Source organism: Lathyrus oleraceus, chromosome 6, assembly GCF_024323335.1.
Source record: "Lathyrus oleraceus cultivar Zhongwan6 chromosome 6, CAAS_Psat_ZW6_1.0, whole genome shotgun sequence".
Classification (NCBI taxonomy): domain Eukaryota; kingdom Viridiplantae; phylum Streptophyta; class Magnoliopsida; order Fabales; family Fabaceae; genus Lathyrus; species Lathyrus oleraceus.
In genome coordinates this window covers 17468451-17486376 of record NC_066584.1, presented here as the reverse complement: position 1 = coordinate 17486376, position 17926 = coordinate 17468451, and the positions used below count along the sequence as shown (strand labels likewise).

The following is a 17926-nucleotide window of genomic DNA, read 5'->3' as shown; positions in this document are numbered from 1 at the left end:
TCACCGCTTCATCCTGGTTGCCATTGATTACTTTACCAAATGGGTAGAAGCCGCCTCTTACGCTAATGTGACAAAACAAGTGGTTGCACGGTTTCTCAAGAAAGAGATCATTTGCCGTTATGGAATTCCAAGCCGGATCATCACAGATAATGGGACGAATCTAAACAATAAGACCATGAAAGAATTATGCGAGAGCTTCAAGATTGAGCACCATAATTCTTCACCATATCGTCCAAAGATGAATGGCGCTGTTGAAGCCGCTAACAAAAACATCAAGAAGATCCTGCAGAAAATGGTATAAACCTATAAGGATTGGCACGAAATGCTACCCTTCGCATTGCATGGATATCGGACTTCCGTCCGCACTTCAACAGGGGCAACCCCGTTCTCTTTGGTATATGGGATGGAAGCAGTTCTCCCAATTGAAGTAGAGATACCTTCAATGAGAATCTTGATGGAAACCAAGCTAGAAGAGGCTGAGTGGATTCAAAATAGATTTGATCAGTTGAACCTCATAGATGAGAAGCGATTGACTTCTTTGTGCCATGGACAATTATAACAGAAACGGCTTAAAAGGGCTTTTGACAAGAAAGTACGTGTTCGAGAATTCAGAGAAGGAGACCTCGTGCTAAAGAAGATCTTGCCAATACACAAGGATTCACGTGGGAAGTGGACTCCCAATTATGAAGGCCCATATGTTGTGAAGAAAGCTTTCTCCGGAGGTGCCTTGATTCTCACAACTATGGATGATGAAGAGCTCTCACACCCCGTGAACTCTAATGCAGTTAAAAAATACTATGCCTAATAAAAACCCGCTAAATCGAAAACCTGAAAGGGCGATTTAGACAAAAAAGGGTATCCCGGTGGACTGAAAACCCGAAAGGGCGGTCCAGGCAAAAGTTAGGGATGAATAAAAATGGTAGCTCGCTAAGTTGAAAACCTGAAAAGGCGACTTAGGCAAAAAGGAGCGTCCCGGTGGATCGAAAACCCGAAAGGGCGATCCAGGCAAAAGTTAGGGGCATAAAGGCATAAACTGCATCAGTTGTTACTGATTAACACCGAAGAATTTGAGGTGGAAGATTAATCCAGTCACTCCCCTTAGGAGCAAGGTTTTGGGGGAATCATACCTATTAGGGATGTTAGTGGTCATGGAATTCAATGTAAACCTTTCCTTATTGCCATTTTCAAAAAAATTTGTAACACTCTATGGAGCTACGCCATTTGTGTACTACCATTCTTGAATAAAATACAAGTTTTCCCCAATCATTGTTAGTTGTGTTCATCTACGCTTTTCTTTGTTATGCAAAAGATCATTTATTTTGTTAATAATGAAGTTTTGAAAATTGGAAAAAGAATTTGAAACTTAGAACAAATTACTTTGATATATGTGAAAATCAAAGGAAAATCATTTGTTTCCCCGAAAACCTCAAGGTTGCATAAATACTCCAGGATCACCAACAAAAGTCCCCATGGAGTACAACTTATTAATCCTCTAGAAGGATGGATCTTTGGTTATTTATAACTGTAAATCATGATAGTTTCTCCTCTGGATGCGCTTGTTAATTGTACGGGTATGAGTTATTGGTGTTGAGGAATCAGAATCTCTGTCCCTACAAACTCCCAGTCTGCCAAGTGTCAGCATTCTCACAATCAAGATCATTCATACATCATGCATAAAAGGAAATTCAAATCATGCATAGCCGAAATGTACTCCGTGCTCATTTTGCATTGACCCAGGTCTCGTTGTCGATCCTAGATCCTTTGACCTTTGATTCCAGTTTGTATTTGGTGCCCTTAAACCCATATCCGGTTTTCGCAGTCATTTTCAAATCCAAGTTTTGTTCAATACTATTCAGGTCATATATGAACCTGTTGTTGAGCTTTTGTTCCGGGGTCAGGTCATACTTGAACCTGCTCTGAAGAGTTTTTCCAATTTTTGTTCAATACTATTCAGGTCATATATGAACCTGTTGTTGAGCTTTTATTCCGGGGTCAGGTCATACTTGAACCTGCTCTGAAGAGTTTTTCCAATTTTTGTTCAATACTATTCAGGTCATATATGAACATGTTGTTGAGCTTTTATTCCGGGGTCAGGTCATACTTGAACCTGCTCTGAAGAGTTTTTTCCAATTTTTGTTCAATACTATTCAGGTCATATATGAACCTGTTGTTGAGTTTTTATTCCGGGGTCAGGTCATACTTGAACCTGCTCTGAAGATTTTTTCTCTGTTTGTTCAATACCATTCAGGTCATATATGAACCTATTGTTGAGCTTTATTTCCGGTGTCAGGTCATACTTGAACCTGCTCTGAAGATTTTTTCTCTGTTTGTTCAATACTATTCAGGTCATATATGAACCTGTTGTTGAGCTTTATTCCGGTGTCAGGTCATACTTGAACCTGCTCTGAAGATTTTTTCTCTGTTTGTTCAATACTATTCAGGTCATATATGAACCTGTTGTTGAGCTTTATTCCGGTGTCAGGTCATACTTGAACCTGTTCTGAAGATTCTTTGTTCAATACTATTCAGGTCATGTAGGAACCTGTTGTTGAGCTTTATTCCGGTGTCAGGTCATACATGAACCTGTTCTGAAGATTTTTTCCCTATGTTTGTTCAATACTATTCAGGTCATGTATGAACCTGTTGTTGAGCTTTATTCCGGTGTCAGGTCATATATGAACCTGTTCTGAAGAGTTTTTCCCCATGATTATTCCCCAGCATTTGTCAGGTCATATATGAACTTGTTTGTTGTGTCTGAACCTGTTATGCATTTTCTTTCTTATTCAGGTCTGGTAAGTCATATGTGAACTTAATCCCGAAATCTCTTGTACTCTGAATACTGCTTATCAAATTCCACTTCGATTACTCCACAGTGTGTGTTTGACTCTCTAGTAGGATTTGTGTTCCCCAGCAGAGTCGCCATCTGTCGCACCTCGAAAAAAATGGGGATACGACTACAAAGCGAAGCGCGATCGCACGCTCGCAATGATGGACTGAACAGAGTCGCCACCGAACTTTATTTATTCCTAAAAAAGAAAGGGGAAATATCGATAAAACCCAAGACAAATGAAAGGATAAGATATGGTCATCGCAACCAATATCAGGGTTCGGGAGTCGATTACGCGAGGGGAAGGTATTAGCACCCCTCACGTCCGTTGTACTCAACGGGAACCATTAGGTCAGTTGTGTGCATTAATGTTAGTTGAATTGTTAGGCTTTTCGAGTTATTAAGTAGGAAAGAAAGAATAGAAGAGAGGAGAATATTTTTGGATTTTTTTTTGACGAAGAACTAAACCTAAGTTTTTTATTAGTGGGCCTGACAAGATTTACAAATCCTGCTCCTACGTATCTCAATAGAGAAGTCAAGGCTTACGTAGTTCTGGGTAGAAAAATGTTTGTTTGTTGGTCGATTTTAGCGAAGGCTATACTGTATTAATCGACGAAAACATTGTTTTACCCAAAACAGATGAGGAGTGGACGTATACCACACATCGAACGGATTTATGAATCTACATTCGGAATAACGTCATTTATCTCTACTCAACAATCGTGGCCGAAACATTATTTTGTATCACTTAAGACAATATATCTTTCGTTTATGAAAAAAGGTTTTCTGATTAGTCGCACGGCGGCGAGAAAAGAGTTTGATTGGTTGGATGTATTTTGAATGATGGCGAGAACTGGGATGAGCGAGATATACATCTCGAATCCTAGCCTCAGGAGTGCATGGTATACACCATGTTCCATTTCCATCTTTATTGAAAAAGGTTAAGATAGGAATTAAGTATTTTGGAATTTGATTGAGAAAGGGTTTGAAGAAACCACATTGACAGTTTTAGACGATGGCGAGAGTTAAGATTGGCGAGGCATACGTCTCGAATCTTAACCTCAAGAGTGCATGGTATACACCATGTTCCATTTCCACCTTTATTGAAAAAGTATTAAGGTAGGAATTAGGTATTTGAAGTTTGAAAGACGAGTACTTATGACCTACAAGCTCTTACAGCTTGGGTCTAATACTCGGGACTACGTCTGGACATTCCACCCAGGTAATCTGTTTCTTTCCAATATTGCTAAGAAAATGATTCGAAGATTTATGAATGTTTTGGAGGGAAGACGAATATTTATGGCTTGCAAGCTCTTACAGCTTGAGCCTAATATTCGGGATTACGACTGGACATTCCATCCAGGTAATCTTTTTCTTCCAACCTTATTAAGAAAATGGTTTAGATATTCATAACTATTTTGGAGAGAAGACGAATATTTATGGCTTGCAAGCTCTTACAGCTTGAGCCTAATATTCGGGATTACGACTGGACATTCCATCCAGGTAATCTTTTTCTTCCAACCTTATTAAGAAAATGGTTTAGATATTCATAACTATTTTGGAGAGAAGACGAATATTTATGGCTTGCAAGCTCTTACAGCTTGAGCCTAATATTCGGGATTACGACTGGACATTCCATCCAGGTAATCTTTTTCTTCCAACCTTATTAAGAAAATGATTTTGAATATTGGAGTGTTAAAGAGAAGACGAATATTTATGGCTTGCAAGCTCTTACAGCTTGAGCCTAATATTCGGGATTACGACTGGACATTCCATCCAGGTAATCTTTTTCTTCCAACTTTATTAAGAAAATGATTTGAATATTAAATTAAAACAATTAAAGTACCGAGGTTTGAAATTATTGAAGGTTAAGTTGATGTTGCTTAAGAGCTCATTGTAAGAAGGCCCAAGAATAAACCATGTGAGGTTGATGGCGATGCTTAAAAGCAATCGACTTACAAGGGTATGGAAATGGGCTCGATATTGAATCAAGAAAAATGTGATTTTAATAGTTTAAAATGATTTTGAATGGATGATGAAATTAAAAGAAATCAAATTTGTGCTATTAAACAATAATACAACTACGAGTTTGTTTCTTACCACTTGTCTGTCTTCCTGTGGACCATCAGCATTCCTCACAACTTGGTCTGTCTAGTAGCATCTCCTGTCAAGGGTCCACCATATCCCTAGCAGGGAAGAAAATAAAAAAAAAGAGAATCCTGCATCCATGCATATCATATCATATCATATCATATCATATCACATCATGTCATTGGGATTCAGGATCAAAATCCGGGTCTTCTTAGTATTTAACCATCTCCCACTATGATCATATGAAGAGTGTCCTGCTTCATATTCTCTAGTAGCAGATACTTAAATAGGGGCAACTGTCATACCCCGATTTTGATCCTGAATTGTTTCCATTTTTTTTTTTAATCATGGTGCTTTTGATTATAAAATGGATTTTAATTATTTGACTTTTTTAATTTTCAATTTGATTTTAATTTCGAATTAAGTTTAATTCCAAATTTCAACTTAATCTTAATTGTTTATTTTACTAATGATTCAAACTCTAATTGATTTTAATTTCCAAATGAATGTTAGAGTTGATATCAAAGTAATTTTAACGAATTATAGATTAATTTGATTTTAATTTGATTTTTGCTGATTTGCTATTATTATTTAAATTGATATTTAGATTAGTCTTGGATTATTCCTAAAAATCCATATCCATTTCATAATCAAATATCCAAATTCTTTGAACCCACAATTAAATCCATTTTTTTTCCAATCCAATAACCTAACTTTATTTTTAAATCCATATCCATTTTTTTCATAACCAATCATGATCCCATAAACATGTCCATATGCATTGCATTACATGAAATTTGGCATTGTGTGAATCATTTTACATAAGCTAAATACTATTACAACTTATTACATCCTAAATGACTAATACATATTACAATAATTGGTTGGAATTAAAAGGAAATATGGAGGAAAAATTCCACAACAAAAAAAACTCTTCAACCTTTTCCCTCACCGTCACCCATCCACATCCAACAAGAAATCTCTGCCCATGAAGATTCCCAAATAGCAGCACCGACAATCAGAAAGTAAAACACATACTTAACAGCTTCTTGGGTCATCCATGTACAATTGCTCCAAGAGTTCCAACTGTCATGAGAATAATCCAACCATCAACTTAAATCCTTCAACTCCCCAAGCCTACACAAAACAAAACCTTCTCCCAGCTTCAACAACAATTGTAGATGATCCAACCATCCAGTCAAGCAATGACATTGCAGCATCATGCAGAAGCTACTACCTAGAATGATGATAGAAGAAACAATTGCTTGGTTTTGTAAGAAACATGCGATAATGTCAATGGAGCATGGTGATGATGATTGATGGTTTATTTAAGTTGCGAGAAAGGGGAGAGGATGACAGAAGCACCTGTGCAGTAATGACGCCTTCTTCTGCTTCTTTAAGCCGTACAAGAGGCTCACCTGCAGCTTTCACTACTTCAGAAAACTTCCGGATGATTGCTCTTAGTTCTCCTTCAAAGGCTGTTGGATGTTTATAGTAAGTCTTAAGCATCCAATATAGTAATCATAAAAGAGAAACCTTAAAAATAACTTGCTCTTACCTCATGTTCATGGGACACTAGATCTCCATTCATGAATTCGTCGGTGAGTAAAACACCGTCCATAAGGCTCTGATGATGCTGCATTTTACCTTCCCTTGTCTGTCCTGTTATGGCATTGCATTCTGTCTCGTGCTTGTACTGTTCTAACTACAAGTATGATTGACAATAGACACAACAGAAGATGATAAAACGGTCGCGGATTATTGTTATGAAACAAACATAAACTTACCAAGCAATTGAGCTGCGATATCTCACAAGCCACCCCAAAACCGAGAAACAGCCCGTGAAACCGGGTCTGCATTGCTATGGTCCTTAAAGTTACTGTTGTTACAAAGACAAAACCGCGGTGTGGTTTCGCTCACATCCTTGGCAGTTGTAATCCAATCTGGTCAAGAGCTGGAAAAATCAGATGCTTCTCATTCTGAAAGACAAAAAAGAGAACTAAGGGATCCTCTGTGAATGTTCTGTTATTCAACCTTCGACATCCGAAGAATTCCCAGTGTAAACTTATTCAACCTATGACTCTAAAAAAGGACTTAGAGAGGAAGCAAGAGTTACTAGAGGGCTTACTTTTTGACTTTAGGTTGTTGCAGGAATTGGCTTCTAACAGTAAGGAAATTAAGGACCAGACTGAGCAGTTAATAATTTCTCTAAGCCAAGCTCGGTATGAGCTGGAGATTAAATCAAGTCAGCTTGATAATATACTGATTCAAAACAGAAAACTTGAAGCTTCTCTTGCTGACACTGAAAAGGTCTTAACTAGATCAAATTATGACCTTGAGCTTGCTAAAGAATCAATTGAGAAATTTGCTGATCAAAATGAGGAGTTAAGGAATCTCTCAAAAGAATTATATGCTAACAAAACCGAAACCGAAGTTCAAATTTTCACTGCAGTAAAAGATAAAGTAATCAGTCAAAGCGTTAAAATTTCAAGGAAATTCTCAAATTGGAATTGAGACAAAAACAAAGAGGAATGCTCAGATGCTCAGATTACCTGTTAACAAATTCTAGCATCAAAAAGGCCACTCCAATTTCTGAGCACAAAAGGAACTTCGCAGAGTAACTTCTTGTAACACCAAAGATACCTATTCAAACCCTAATTCGTGAGAGATAAAAGGGGGAGGGAGAGCGAATCAGAAAGGGAGGAAGAAACGGCGAAAAAGATACCACAAACCCTAATCACCAAATCAAAGACGAACCTGTTTTGAAGAGGCGAAGGAGTGAGGTTTGAGCTTCATCTTTGCCGTTGTCACCGCCGAAGGTGAGTTTTTTGTTTCAGCCTTTGCTTTCTTACATGATTGAGTGAGATATGGGCGATTGGGAGTGAGATTGAGAGAGACGAGATCGAGAGAGTTTGCTGAGAGTGTGAGAGTTCGTGGGTAGCGCTTGAGAGCGAATGAGAGATTGCGAGAGAAAGTCTCGTCTGAGAGAGAGCGATTGGGGGGGGGGGGGGGAACCGTGCAAATGAGAGAGAGAATGACGAGGTTTGGCGTGAATGAGGAATGGACTTTGAGTGTTTCAAAGAATGTTTATGTTCCCAAATTTTTTTTTATTTACTTTTTAAGAAAATAGCATTCAAACATGTTTAAAGACCATTTACCTTTGGTATTCCTTGGTTTTAATTTTAATTATTGGTAATGTTGTTTAGTGCACCTTTTAATTTCTCTTTGGAAACCCAACAGCCAGGCGGCTGGGTTTTTTTTTTGGTAATCCAACAGACCTTTACTATTTATTATTTTAGTTTCTTTTTTCATTTTTTCCAATCTAGTATGGTTTATATATTTATGTTGTTATTTAAATGATAACTAATTATAAGAAGTCTAGTGGAGAGAGTGTAGATTCTAAGTCTTTAGTGGAGTGGGTTCAATACCCACATATTGCATTTTCTTTATTTCTTTTAGCATTCATTTTTTTTCTATGTTTGTGTTTTATTATAATTTCACCCATACTCGTAGTTGTATTATTGTTTAATAGCACAAATTTGATTTCTTTTAATTTCATCATCCATTCAAAATCATTTTAAACTATTAAAATCACATTTTTCTCGATTCAATATCGAGCCCATTTCCATACCCTTGTAAGTCGATTGCTTTTAAGCATCGCCATCAACCTCACATGGCTTACTCTTGGGCCTTCTTACAGTGAGCTCTTAAGCAACATCAACTTAACCTTCAATAATTTCAAACCTCGGTACTTTAATTGTTTTAATTTAATATTCAAATCATTTTCTTAATAAAGTTGGAAGAAAAAGATTACCTGGATGGAATGTCCAGTCGTAATCCCGAATATTAGGCTCAAGCTGTAAGAGCTTGCAAGCCATAAATATTCGTCTTCCCTCCAAAAAATTCATAAATCTTCGAATCATTTTCTTAGCAATATTGGAAAGAAACAGACTGTCTGGGTGGAATGTCCAGACGTAGTCCCGAGTATTAGACCCAAGCTGTAAGAGCTGGTAGGTCATAAGTACTCGTCTTTCAAACTTCAAAATACCTAATTCCTACCTTAATACTTTTTCAATAAAGGTGGAAATGGAACATGGTGTATACCATGCACTCTTGAGGTTAAGATTCGAGACGTATGCCTCGCCAATCTTAACTCTCGCCATCGTCTAAAACTGTCAATGTGGTTTCTTCAAACCCTTTCTCAATCAAATTCCAAAATACTTAATTCCTATCTTAACCTTTTTCAATAAAGATGGAAATGGAACATGGTGTATACCATGCACTCCTGAGGCTAGGATTCGAGATGTATATCTCGCTCATCCCAGTTCTCGCCATCATTCAAAATACATCCAACCAATCAAACTCTTTTCTCGCCGCCGTGCGACTAATCAGAAAACCTTTTTTCATAAACGAAAGATATATTGTCTTAAGTGATACAAAACAATGTTTCGGCCACGATTGTTGAGTAGAGATAAATGACGTTATTCCGAATGTAGATTCATAAATCTGTTCGATGTGTGGTATGCGTCCACTCCTCGTCTGTTTTGGGTAAAACAATGTTTTCGTCGATTAATACAGTATAGCCTTCGCTAAAATCGACCAACAAACAAACATTTTTCTACCCAGGACTACGTAAGCCTTGACTTCTCTATTGAGATACGTAGGAGCAGGATTTGTAAATCTTGTCAGGCCCACTAATAAAAAACTTAGGTTTAGTTCTTCGTCAAAAAAAAATCCAAAAATATTCTCCTCTCTTCTATTCTTTCTTTCCTACTTAATAACTTGAAAAGCCTAACAATTCAACTAACATTAATGCACACAACTGACCTAATGGTTCCCGTTGAGTACAACGGACGTGAGGGGTGCTAATACCTTCCCCTCGCGTAATCGACTCCCGAACCCTGATATTGGTTGCGATGACCATATCTTATCCTTTCATTTGTCTTGGGTTTTATCGATATTTCCCCTTTCCTTTTTAGGAATAAATAAAGTTCGGTGGCGACTCTGTTCAGTCCATCATTGCGAGCGTGCGATCGCGCTTCGCTTTGTAGTCGTATCCCCATTTTTTTCGAGTTGCGACACTCTCCTATTGTGTTTTTTATATGAGTTGTGGTGTAATAACTTTGCCAAAGTCCCTACTAAGAAACCACAAAATTTATCCTAATTGAATGACTTGAACTCATATTTATAGAGTTCTCTTGAGGCCTCCTCGCTTAGCGGGGCTTGTAGCTTGCTTAGCGAGTGTTGCGTTTCTTCTCCCCTAAGTCATGCCAGCTCAACCTCAAGTAGGATTTGTCGTCATACCTAGATTGGAGAACCGGACATTCTCAACTAGGAAACTCTTCCTTTACTCTGAAGTAACTTATCCAAAAAGCATTGACCTCAATCCCTCGCTTAGCAAGGTTTCCACTTCGCTTAGTCAGTGTCTTGCTTAACTTTGAAGTAACTTAGTTCTGAAGACATATTTTCCCTCCATTTCTCATCTAGAGAGACTCTACCTTCGCTTAGCGATAATAAGTTCTATAAGGTGATCTTTATGGCCTTGTTTCACTAGGCGAACCATGATTTTGCTTGGCGAGATATTTATTGTTTTTTGTTGTATTTTTTTGGTTACTTGTGCTCTGTGAATACACAATTAAGAAGTTCATACATGTGTTTTATCATGTTTTAATGATAACTTGGTGGGCCTTTCCATTGGTTACTTGTGAATCAATTTAATAAGATCTTATGTATTTTAAGTAATTTGGCACTTATCAGTTTTTCCAAACTTATCTTTTTGTTTATCCTCAAACAAAATCATATAAATGACTCAAAAAAAGTTCAATATACATAGTTCATGTGAGGTTTCAAATCTGTAATTATAAAATTTTGAAAAATACTTCATAAATTAAAGAGAAGAAAAAAGAACAAGATTTTTTTTAAGAAAACAAGACATAATAAAAAACACAAAACTTTTTGTAAAAAAATTTAGTGGTATTAGTTTATTAGCCTGTGGATGTTGGGTAAGAAAAATTCCAAAGTCCATTATTAAAAACTAACTTTAATTATCATTATATTTCCATCAGCTGATATATATATTCTATCATTTTTATCTCTATATGTGTTTTCTATATTTGGTTTTTATTTCTCTTGCTTTCTTCTTCACGGCATATTTACTTTCTTCATTTCTCACGGCCTTATAATGCTGTGTTTTATGGTTCTTACTCACACAAAATTTCATCATTGGATGTCTCTATTTATACTTATCTTCCAACATTGTATATTCTAAAAGAGGTAAAAAATACTTAAGGAGTGTCATTGCACCTATCGGCTCTCTAATTGATACATCATTGATTATACACTCTTAAAGGGCAGGAGATTGTCTCCCGTGTAAAGTGTGTGCACTGAAATCTATACCACACAAAAAATATATAAAACAATTGAAGCTTGATTTTTAAAGATGAGATATAGCACTATTTTGTCTCCGGTGAATACTTTCATTGGAGACAATCCTTTTCCCAAGACGGTCCTAAGTAAGATACTTTCTATTTTAAAAATGACATGCATTTACAATTTATAATTATAATTTTTTTAATATTTTAATTTGTTCTTGTATGTCACTTAGTAATACTTTGAAAATATTTTATGGAGATTACTTCTCTTATCCTTAGGGGGTGCTCACGCACCCTTGTGAAAAACCAAGATTATCCTTGAAATTCAAAAATATATTTTTGGACACACCATAATCCAAACTCAATTCATTTGTAAGTGAGTCATAACTTCATTTTTACTAAAATTAATACGGAAATGTATCTCCGTATAACTTACGGAAGTGCACCTCCGGACGAGGTTTTAATTATAGGTAACATGATTGATGACAAATATCTATTAAGGCTCGTTAGAGTGTCCTAACATGTATCTGTTCACAGAGAAATGGCCCGACCCTCGTGACCACTGGTCGATTCCAGTCCATCTAATGCAGAGGCGTCAACTTTTGAGGTCCATGCATCTTCGACTTCTTCTTCCAAGAGGAAGCATGTGTCACATGTTGCTGCCCCAAAAGTCTCACTTGTCCAGGTTGATGCATATGTTGTCTATGTAGTCGTTCTTGAGGAATTTTTAGGAGACTTGTAAGACACATCACTATTATCTTTATATACGAATCATGTTGTCAGGCACGTATGAGACAAAGAGGTAAAATTTATTTTTACTTATTATTTGAAACACATGTGTTATAATATTCAAACTTTCTGACGATGATTTTTTTTTTTTGCAGTAACGCGATGCTTTAAAATGCATTAACCAAGGTAGGAAGACTGTGATACTGCAACAGCCTAAGGAGCGGTGATTTCATGATGACATGCATCTATTTGGGTTGTGAGATTTATACATGACCAGTTATACTACTATTAACAATGGTATGATGTCAATGTTCATTGAGAGATGACATTTTAAGACGTCATCTTTTCATCTTCTGCGTGGTGAGATATCCATCATACTATATGATGTGTCATTTCTGCTACATCTTCCAATCAAAGGAATATTATTATGTCTCTCCAGGATGACCATACCTAATGTAGTGGAGATGATGATGAATTATTTGAGAGTTGAGCCAAAGGATGCCCTGAAGAAGATAAAAGATAACAAAGGGTGTCATGCTAGATTTGGATTCTTGAAGAACATGTATGCACACCACCTGGCCGCGATAGTCCAAGTTAATGGTGATGATGAACGTGTTATGCATCACAAAACATGTGTATTGAGGTCATACATCATGGTTATGCATTTGTTTCACTCAGAGTGAATCAATTGATCGAGCCCTTCAAAGTGTTTCTTGACTGCATAACAACAGATGATATGTGTTTTCGACCGTACAAAAATCAGTGTCAAACACGTCTATGGGATGGCATTGTCTTCTACTCTGTATGGTTGACTTGTGGGCCATGTTTGATATAACCATATTTGACTGCGTGAGTCATACGCTAATTCAGGTTTATGTAGGTTATTCCAATACCATCATTCGCGTGTGCTCCTCTTACTATAGTTCATAGAGATGTAGATGTCATGTATGATGATTTTCTTAATCATTTGCTACTATTTGAAGCACGAGGTCTCGGAGCTCTGAGAGAATGGATCAACGCATTCATCTACATCAAGTGGTATTTTAGAGTGTCACATCCTTACATGACATCAGATGCTTAAGGAAATCCACCTAGCCATACTCATCAGAGGATATTATATGAGAAATATGCTAGGGAAAACATGTTATTGATGCATTACTTGCATGTCGTTGACTCGTCTTATTATAGATCTTGTGCGAGTGAGTATATAAAGAGGGGAATTTCCCTAAGGCACTTCTAGAAGGGCTACTGTATATGTCATTATATATGAGGCACTGACGACATTGTAGTACAAGAGGAAGCTAATGAATAAGGGGGTCTGATATACTAGTAGGATAGTATTTGTATTAGGGATTATGACAGTATTACCATTTGTAATTTTTTATTTTGACCGTATTATGGATTCTGGATTGATTCTAATATATCATATTTTCATCTTATTAGATAAGTGTATGGTTTAATTGATAAAAAATGTATTAAGATAATATAGTTATAATACATGGTCTATCACATTACTGTATTTCTAGAAAAAATATTAAAATTTACTATCTAAAGAATGATTACAAAAGTGTATATATATTTATTACGGAGATGCATCTCCATACTAAATTATGACAAAATGAGAGTACGACTCAATTACCAATGAATGGAGTGCATATAAAGTTATTACGTAAATGCATCTCCCGACTAAATTATAGTAAAATGAGGGTGTTGCTAAATTACACATTGCTTTGATATAGGGGTGGAAATAGGTTGGGTCGAGCTAGGCTTTGCCAAGCCTAAGCCTGGCCTGCTAAAAAAAGTGAAGCCTAAGTCTGGCCTGTAGTTTGTCATACGCTTATTTTTATGCCTGAGCTTGACCTTTTCTAAGGCCCGATTAGCCTACATAAAAGCTTATTATTTTAGACATATGTAAATAAGCAATTAAAATAATGTTTAAATAGACTAACAAACTAAAAAATCAATGATACTAAAAGTTTGTTTGCATTGACTTATTTTAACTTGCCTATTAAAATATATTTTGTAAGACTATTTGTTTAAGATAACTTATGAAAGTAACTTATAACATTATTCATAAGTGTTTTCATCTTATTTTCTTAAGTTCTCCAAGATAACTAATTTTTATTTATGTTATTTAATTCAAAGTACAAAACATAACATAATGATAATAAAAAAATGATTCATATTTATTTAAATAGGTCGGTCTGTTAAGATTAAAAAGTTTTTTTTCATGGCCCAAAGCCTAGCATTTTAACTAAATAGGCTTATAAAAAAACCCAGATCTTTTCTATTTAAAAAAAAAACTTTGTCTGACATGAGTCTGAATAGACTAGGTCGTAGGTCCTTGTTATCGGTCTGGTCTATTTTCACCCCTACTTTGATATATGTGGATACATTCGAAGATGTACTTCTGAAATTTAAAGAGCATTTTTGGATTGACATAGGATAGGGTGTTTCTCCACCACTAAGGCCGGGAGAAGTAATGCCTTGTTTTATTAACTAAAATAAACTTGAGGTTTTCAAAGGGAGAGAGATCTTATTGGGCCAGTATTGGGTCGAAAAGAAGCCCAAGCCCATATTATTAAGTGAGATATGGCCCACTAATAATGATGATTTGGACACAATTGGAAATGTACCAACCGACACTTACATCAAGCATCAAAATCTATCCGTTCTTCTATTTTCCTCCCATTCTCACATCTCCACATTACATATCAATCAGTCTCTGTTTTTTTCTCTTTCTCTTTCTCTTTCATTCTCTCCTTTAATTCAGAATTCAGATCTACCTTTTCATAATGCAACTCAATTAACACTCTTCACTGGTAATTCCTCTCTTCAGATCTATTTCCAACGCGCTTTCATCTTCACTCGCTTTAATAAAATCATCACAATCTCTAATTTTTCAGATTGTTCAATTTTGCATAATAACAACATCTGAATCGAGTTATGATGTCAAGAAGACCGGGAAATTCTTCTCGGAGATTCGGCGATGGAAAATCGAAATCGTCACCGCTTTTGTCAATTGCGCTTATAGTTGTGGTGAGCAATTGTTTTGTGATTAGTTCGTGAATTGATTTAGATTTGCATTGTGATTTTTGATTAACTTAGGTTTTAAAACTTGTTTTTGCAATGTAGGGAGCTTTGTTTATCATTGGCTACTTCTACAAGGGTTCAGGTGGACTTGTAAGCCGTATAGATTCTGTTAGCAGGGTTGAAGGTACTTTTTATGATTTGTTCCAGCTTCAATCTTCTAATATTATTTCTATTTTGGTGTTTTTTTTTTTTTTTAAATTTGGTATGTAATTTTAATTATTTTAATTTGAATTGTTTGTAATTTGTGTCTTATTTGGTACGCGAATAGTTATGCCGTGAAGTGTGGGTAAATCCTAGCTCAACTGGCAAAAGCCGCAATATTGTTAGGTTAGGTTATCACCCGGGTCTAACCTGATACTCAGGGTTGTATGTATGAGTTTCTAGTGATTATTAACACTTTGTGTACACTGCGAAATATATATTTTTTATTGGTTGTAACTTTTAAGTGTGCTCTGTTAGGAAAACGTCATGTGTTAGTTTATTTTCCAAGTTAATTAATTATCCCCTTGATGTATTTTCAATTTGAAGTGTTAAACAACACGGTCCTGTAAATGTATGCGATGTTTACGCGTGTGAATGTGCATGAGATTTGTCACTTCCAATTTGATGCCTATTTCATCTGATATCTGCATGTGAATGAGGTTGCTGCATCAAATGTGGTGTTTTGTGGTTTATGGTACTTAAAATGATAGTAAAAACTTGAGGCATTATATCAGAATAGTCACAATGATTGTTTCTTTGTGACTATTTGATGCTTACTGCTGCCTAGTAGAATTCATATATTTTGTAATAATATAAATGACTTGCAGGTGCAGGTGATTATTTGTGCAGTGGAGAGGTCCAACGAGCAATTCCTGTTTTACAGAAAACATATGGAGATAGCATGCATAAAGTTTTGCATGTTGGTCCTGATACTTGCTATGTGGTCTCTAGATTGCAAAAGGAGGATGAAACTGAAGCCTGGGGTGTAGAACCATATGATGTAGAGGAAACCGATAGTAATTGCAAAACACTAATCCGTAGAGGCAGTGTACGTGTGTCTGATATCAAGTTTCCTCTTCCATATAGGCCAAAATCTTTCTCTCTTGTAATTGTTTCAGATACTCTGGATTACCTATCCCCGAAATACCTCAATAAAACTCTTCCAGATTTGGTGAGGGTATCAACCGATGGTTTAGTGATATTTACCGGTAAGAGCATTTTATGGAATTATGATTCCCACCTCTGAGTAAACTTTATTTTCCCATGCAATGAGATTTCTTTAGCATGGAACTTTTCTAAAGTCACTTGTGTTTATTACCGTTACAACCAAATGGGTAAATGTAGGTTATAGGAATTTATTTTCCTGCATTCCTGCAAATCTGAGTATCTCACTTAACCGTTATACGGAACGATAGACACTCACTAGAGACACAAGTGATCACATACATTTTCCCACTTCTTTTAAACTTAGACACCTCAATTCTTTGAGGACTGACGTGACTTTTTTCAAAAAGGATAGTGGATATCAAACTGACTCACCTTTTCAAGAAAAGTGGATATTAGATTATCTCCCATTTTTCTGAAACTATTGAGAATTGTCACTCCTTACAATGATGAATGCAAACCTCCCTCCCAAATGTGTTTTAACATTGAATTGCACTGAAATAGGAACTTACTATGCATTAAACCTTTACAAGCTTAAAAAAGAATTCTAACAATTTTAAAAGCAGAAAGGCTGTTTGAAGAAGTGTATTTGAGCTAATACGGATATCATTCTATTTGACTTGGTAAATTTGTTGAGTTACTTGGGGCTCAAGCTTTTTATATATTGCTTATGCTGGTATTCTAAAGACTCTATTTGAACCTGTTAATGACATATGATATCTGATATTCTCTACAAATGTAGGTATTCCAACTAATCAAAAGGCCAAGGTAGCCGATGTTTCTAAATTTGGAAGAGCGGTGAGTCCTATGTTATCTTTGCTTTTGTCGATATCCTCTATTTAGACCTTAAATTAGTAATAAAAATTAACTGATTCCGCTTGATTCAGGCCAAGATGAGGAGTGGATCCTGGTGGGTCAAGTTTTTCCTTCAGAATAACTTAGAGGAGAATGAAGCTGCTAATAAGAAGTTCGAGCAAGCTTCAACAAAGAGTTCATATGTTCCCCAATGCCAGATATTCCACTTGAAATCACTCCATTGATTTGCAAGTTGATTAATCGAGTAGCACCGTAGTTGCTGCTTCATTTTCATCTAAAACATTTTCTTCTATAAAGGTAATTTAATTCATTTATAAATATTCGCCATAGATGGTGGTATCACTTTTGTTGCTTGAAATAGATATTTATTCTTTGAAATACCAATTCTTGGCATCAAAGGACATTTTGATTTTTGGGTATTTTAATTAAATTATAAGTTGAATTAGGTGATCTATAATTAAAGTGGCAGTGGCTGTGGCTGTTGTACTAAAGTGATACTCTTTTTTTTTTGTTCTTTTCTGTAAGTTAATATTGTTAAATTTGTACTACTCCATTGCTGTTATAAAATGAGGAAATAATGAGAGCAAAAGATGGGGAAGGATGATACCTTTACTTTCAGATTTTATTTAATTTTACACTCCATCTCTTCCAAATTAAGTGCTTAACTATATAAAAAGTGTATCAAAATAACATGGTCATTAAGGTTCTAACAGCACTGGAGATGTATCAGTAGCGGTCAAGAATAAAAGGCTAATCAAATGAAGTAGAACCAAAAGCTGATGGATTTTCTAATAGAATGACATGCCAATATGAAAAATCAATTCCAAACTGTGTTTAGTTGTGCATTTGAGTA

The 17926-nt window shown here is 35.9% G+C and overlaps 1 protein-coding gene across 1 annotated transcript; it reads left to right on the top strand.

Moving 5' to 3' along the window:
* Positions 1 to 14668: 14668 nt before the first annotated feature.
* Positions 14669 to 17708, top strand: LOC127091924 (probable pectin methylesterase CGR2). Its single transcript, XM_051030664.1, has 6 exons — positions 14669 to 14840; positions 14925 to 15057; positions 15154 to 15235; positions 15921 to 16301; positions 17000 to 17055; positions 17145 to 17708. The coding sequence occupies exons 2-6, from the start codon at positions 14965 to 14967 to the stop codon at positions 17295 to 17297; spliced, it is 765 nt and encodes a 254-aa protein (XP_050886621.1). The 5' UTR covers positions 14669 to 14840; positions 14925 to 14964; the 3' UTR covers positions 17298 to 17708.
* Positions 17709 to 17926: the final 218 nt, after the last annotated feature.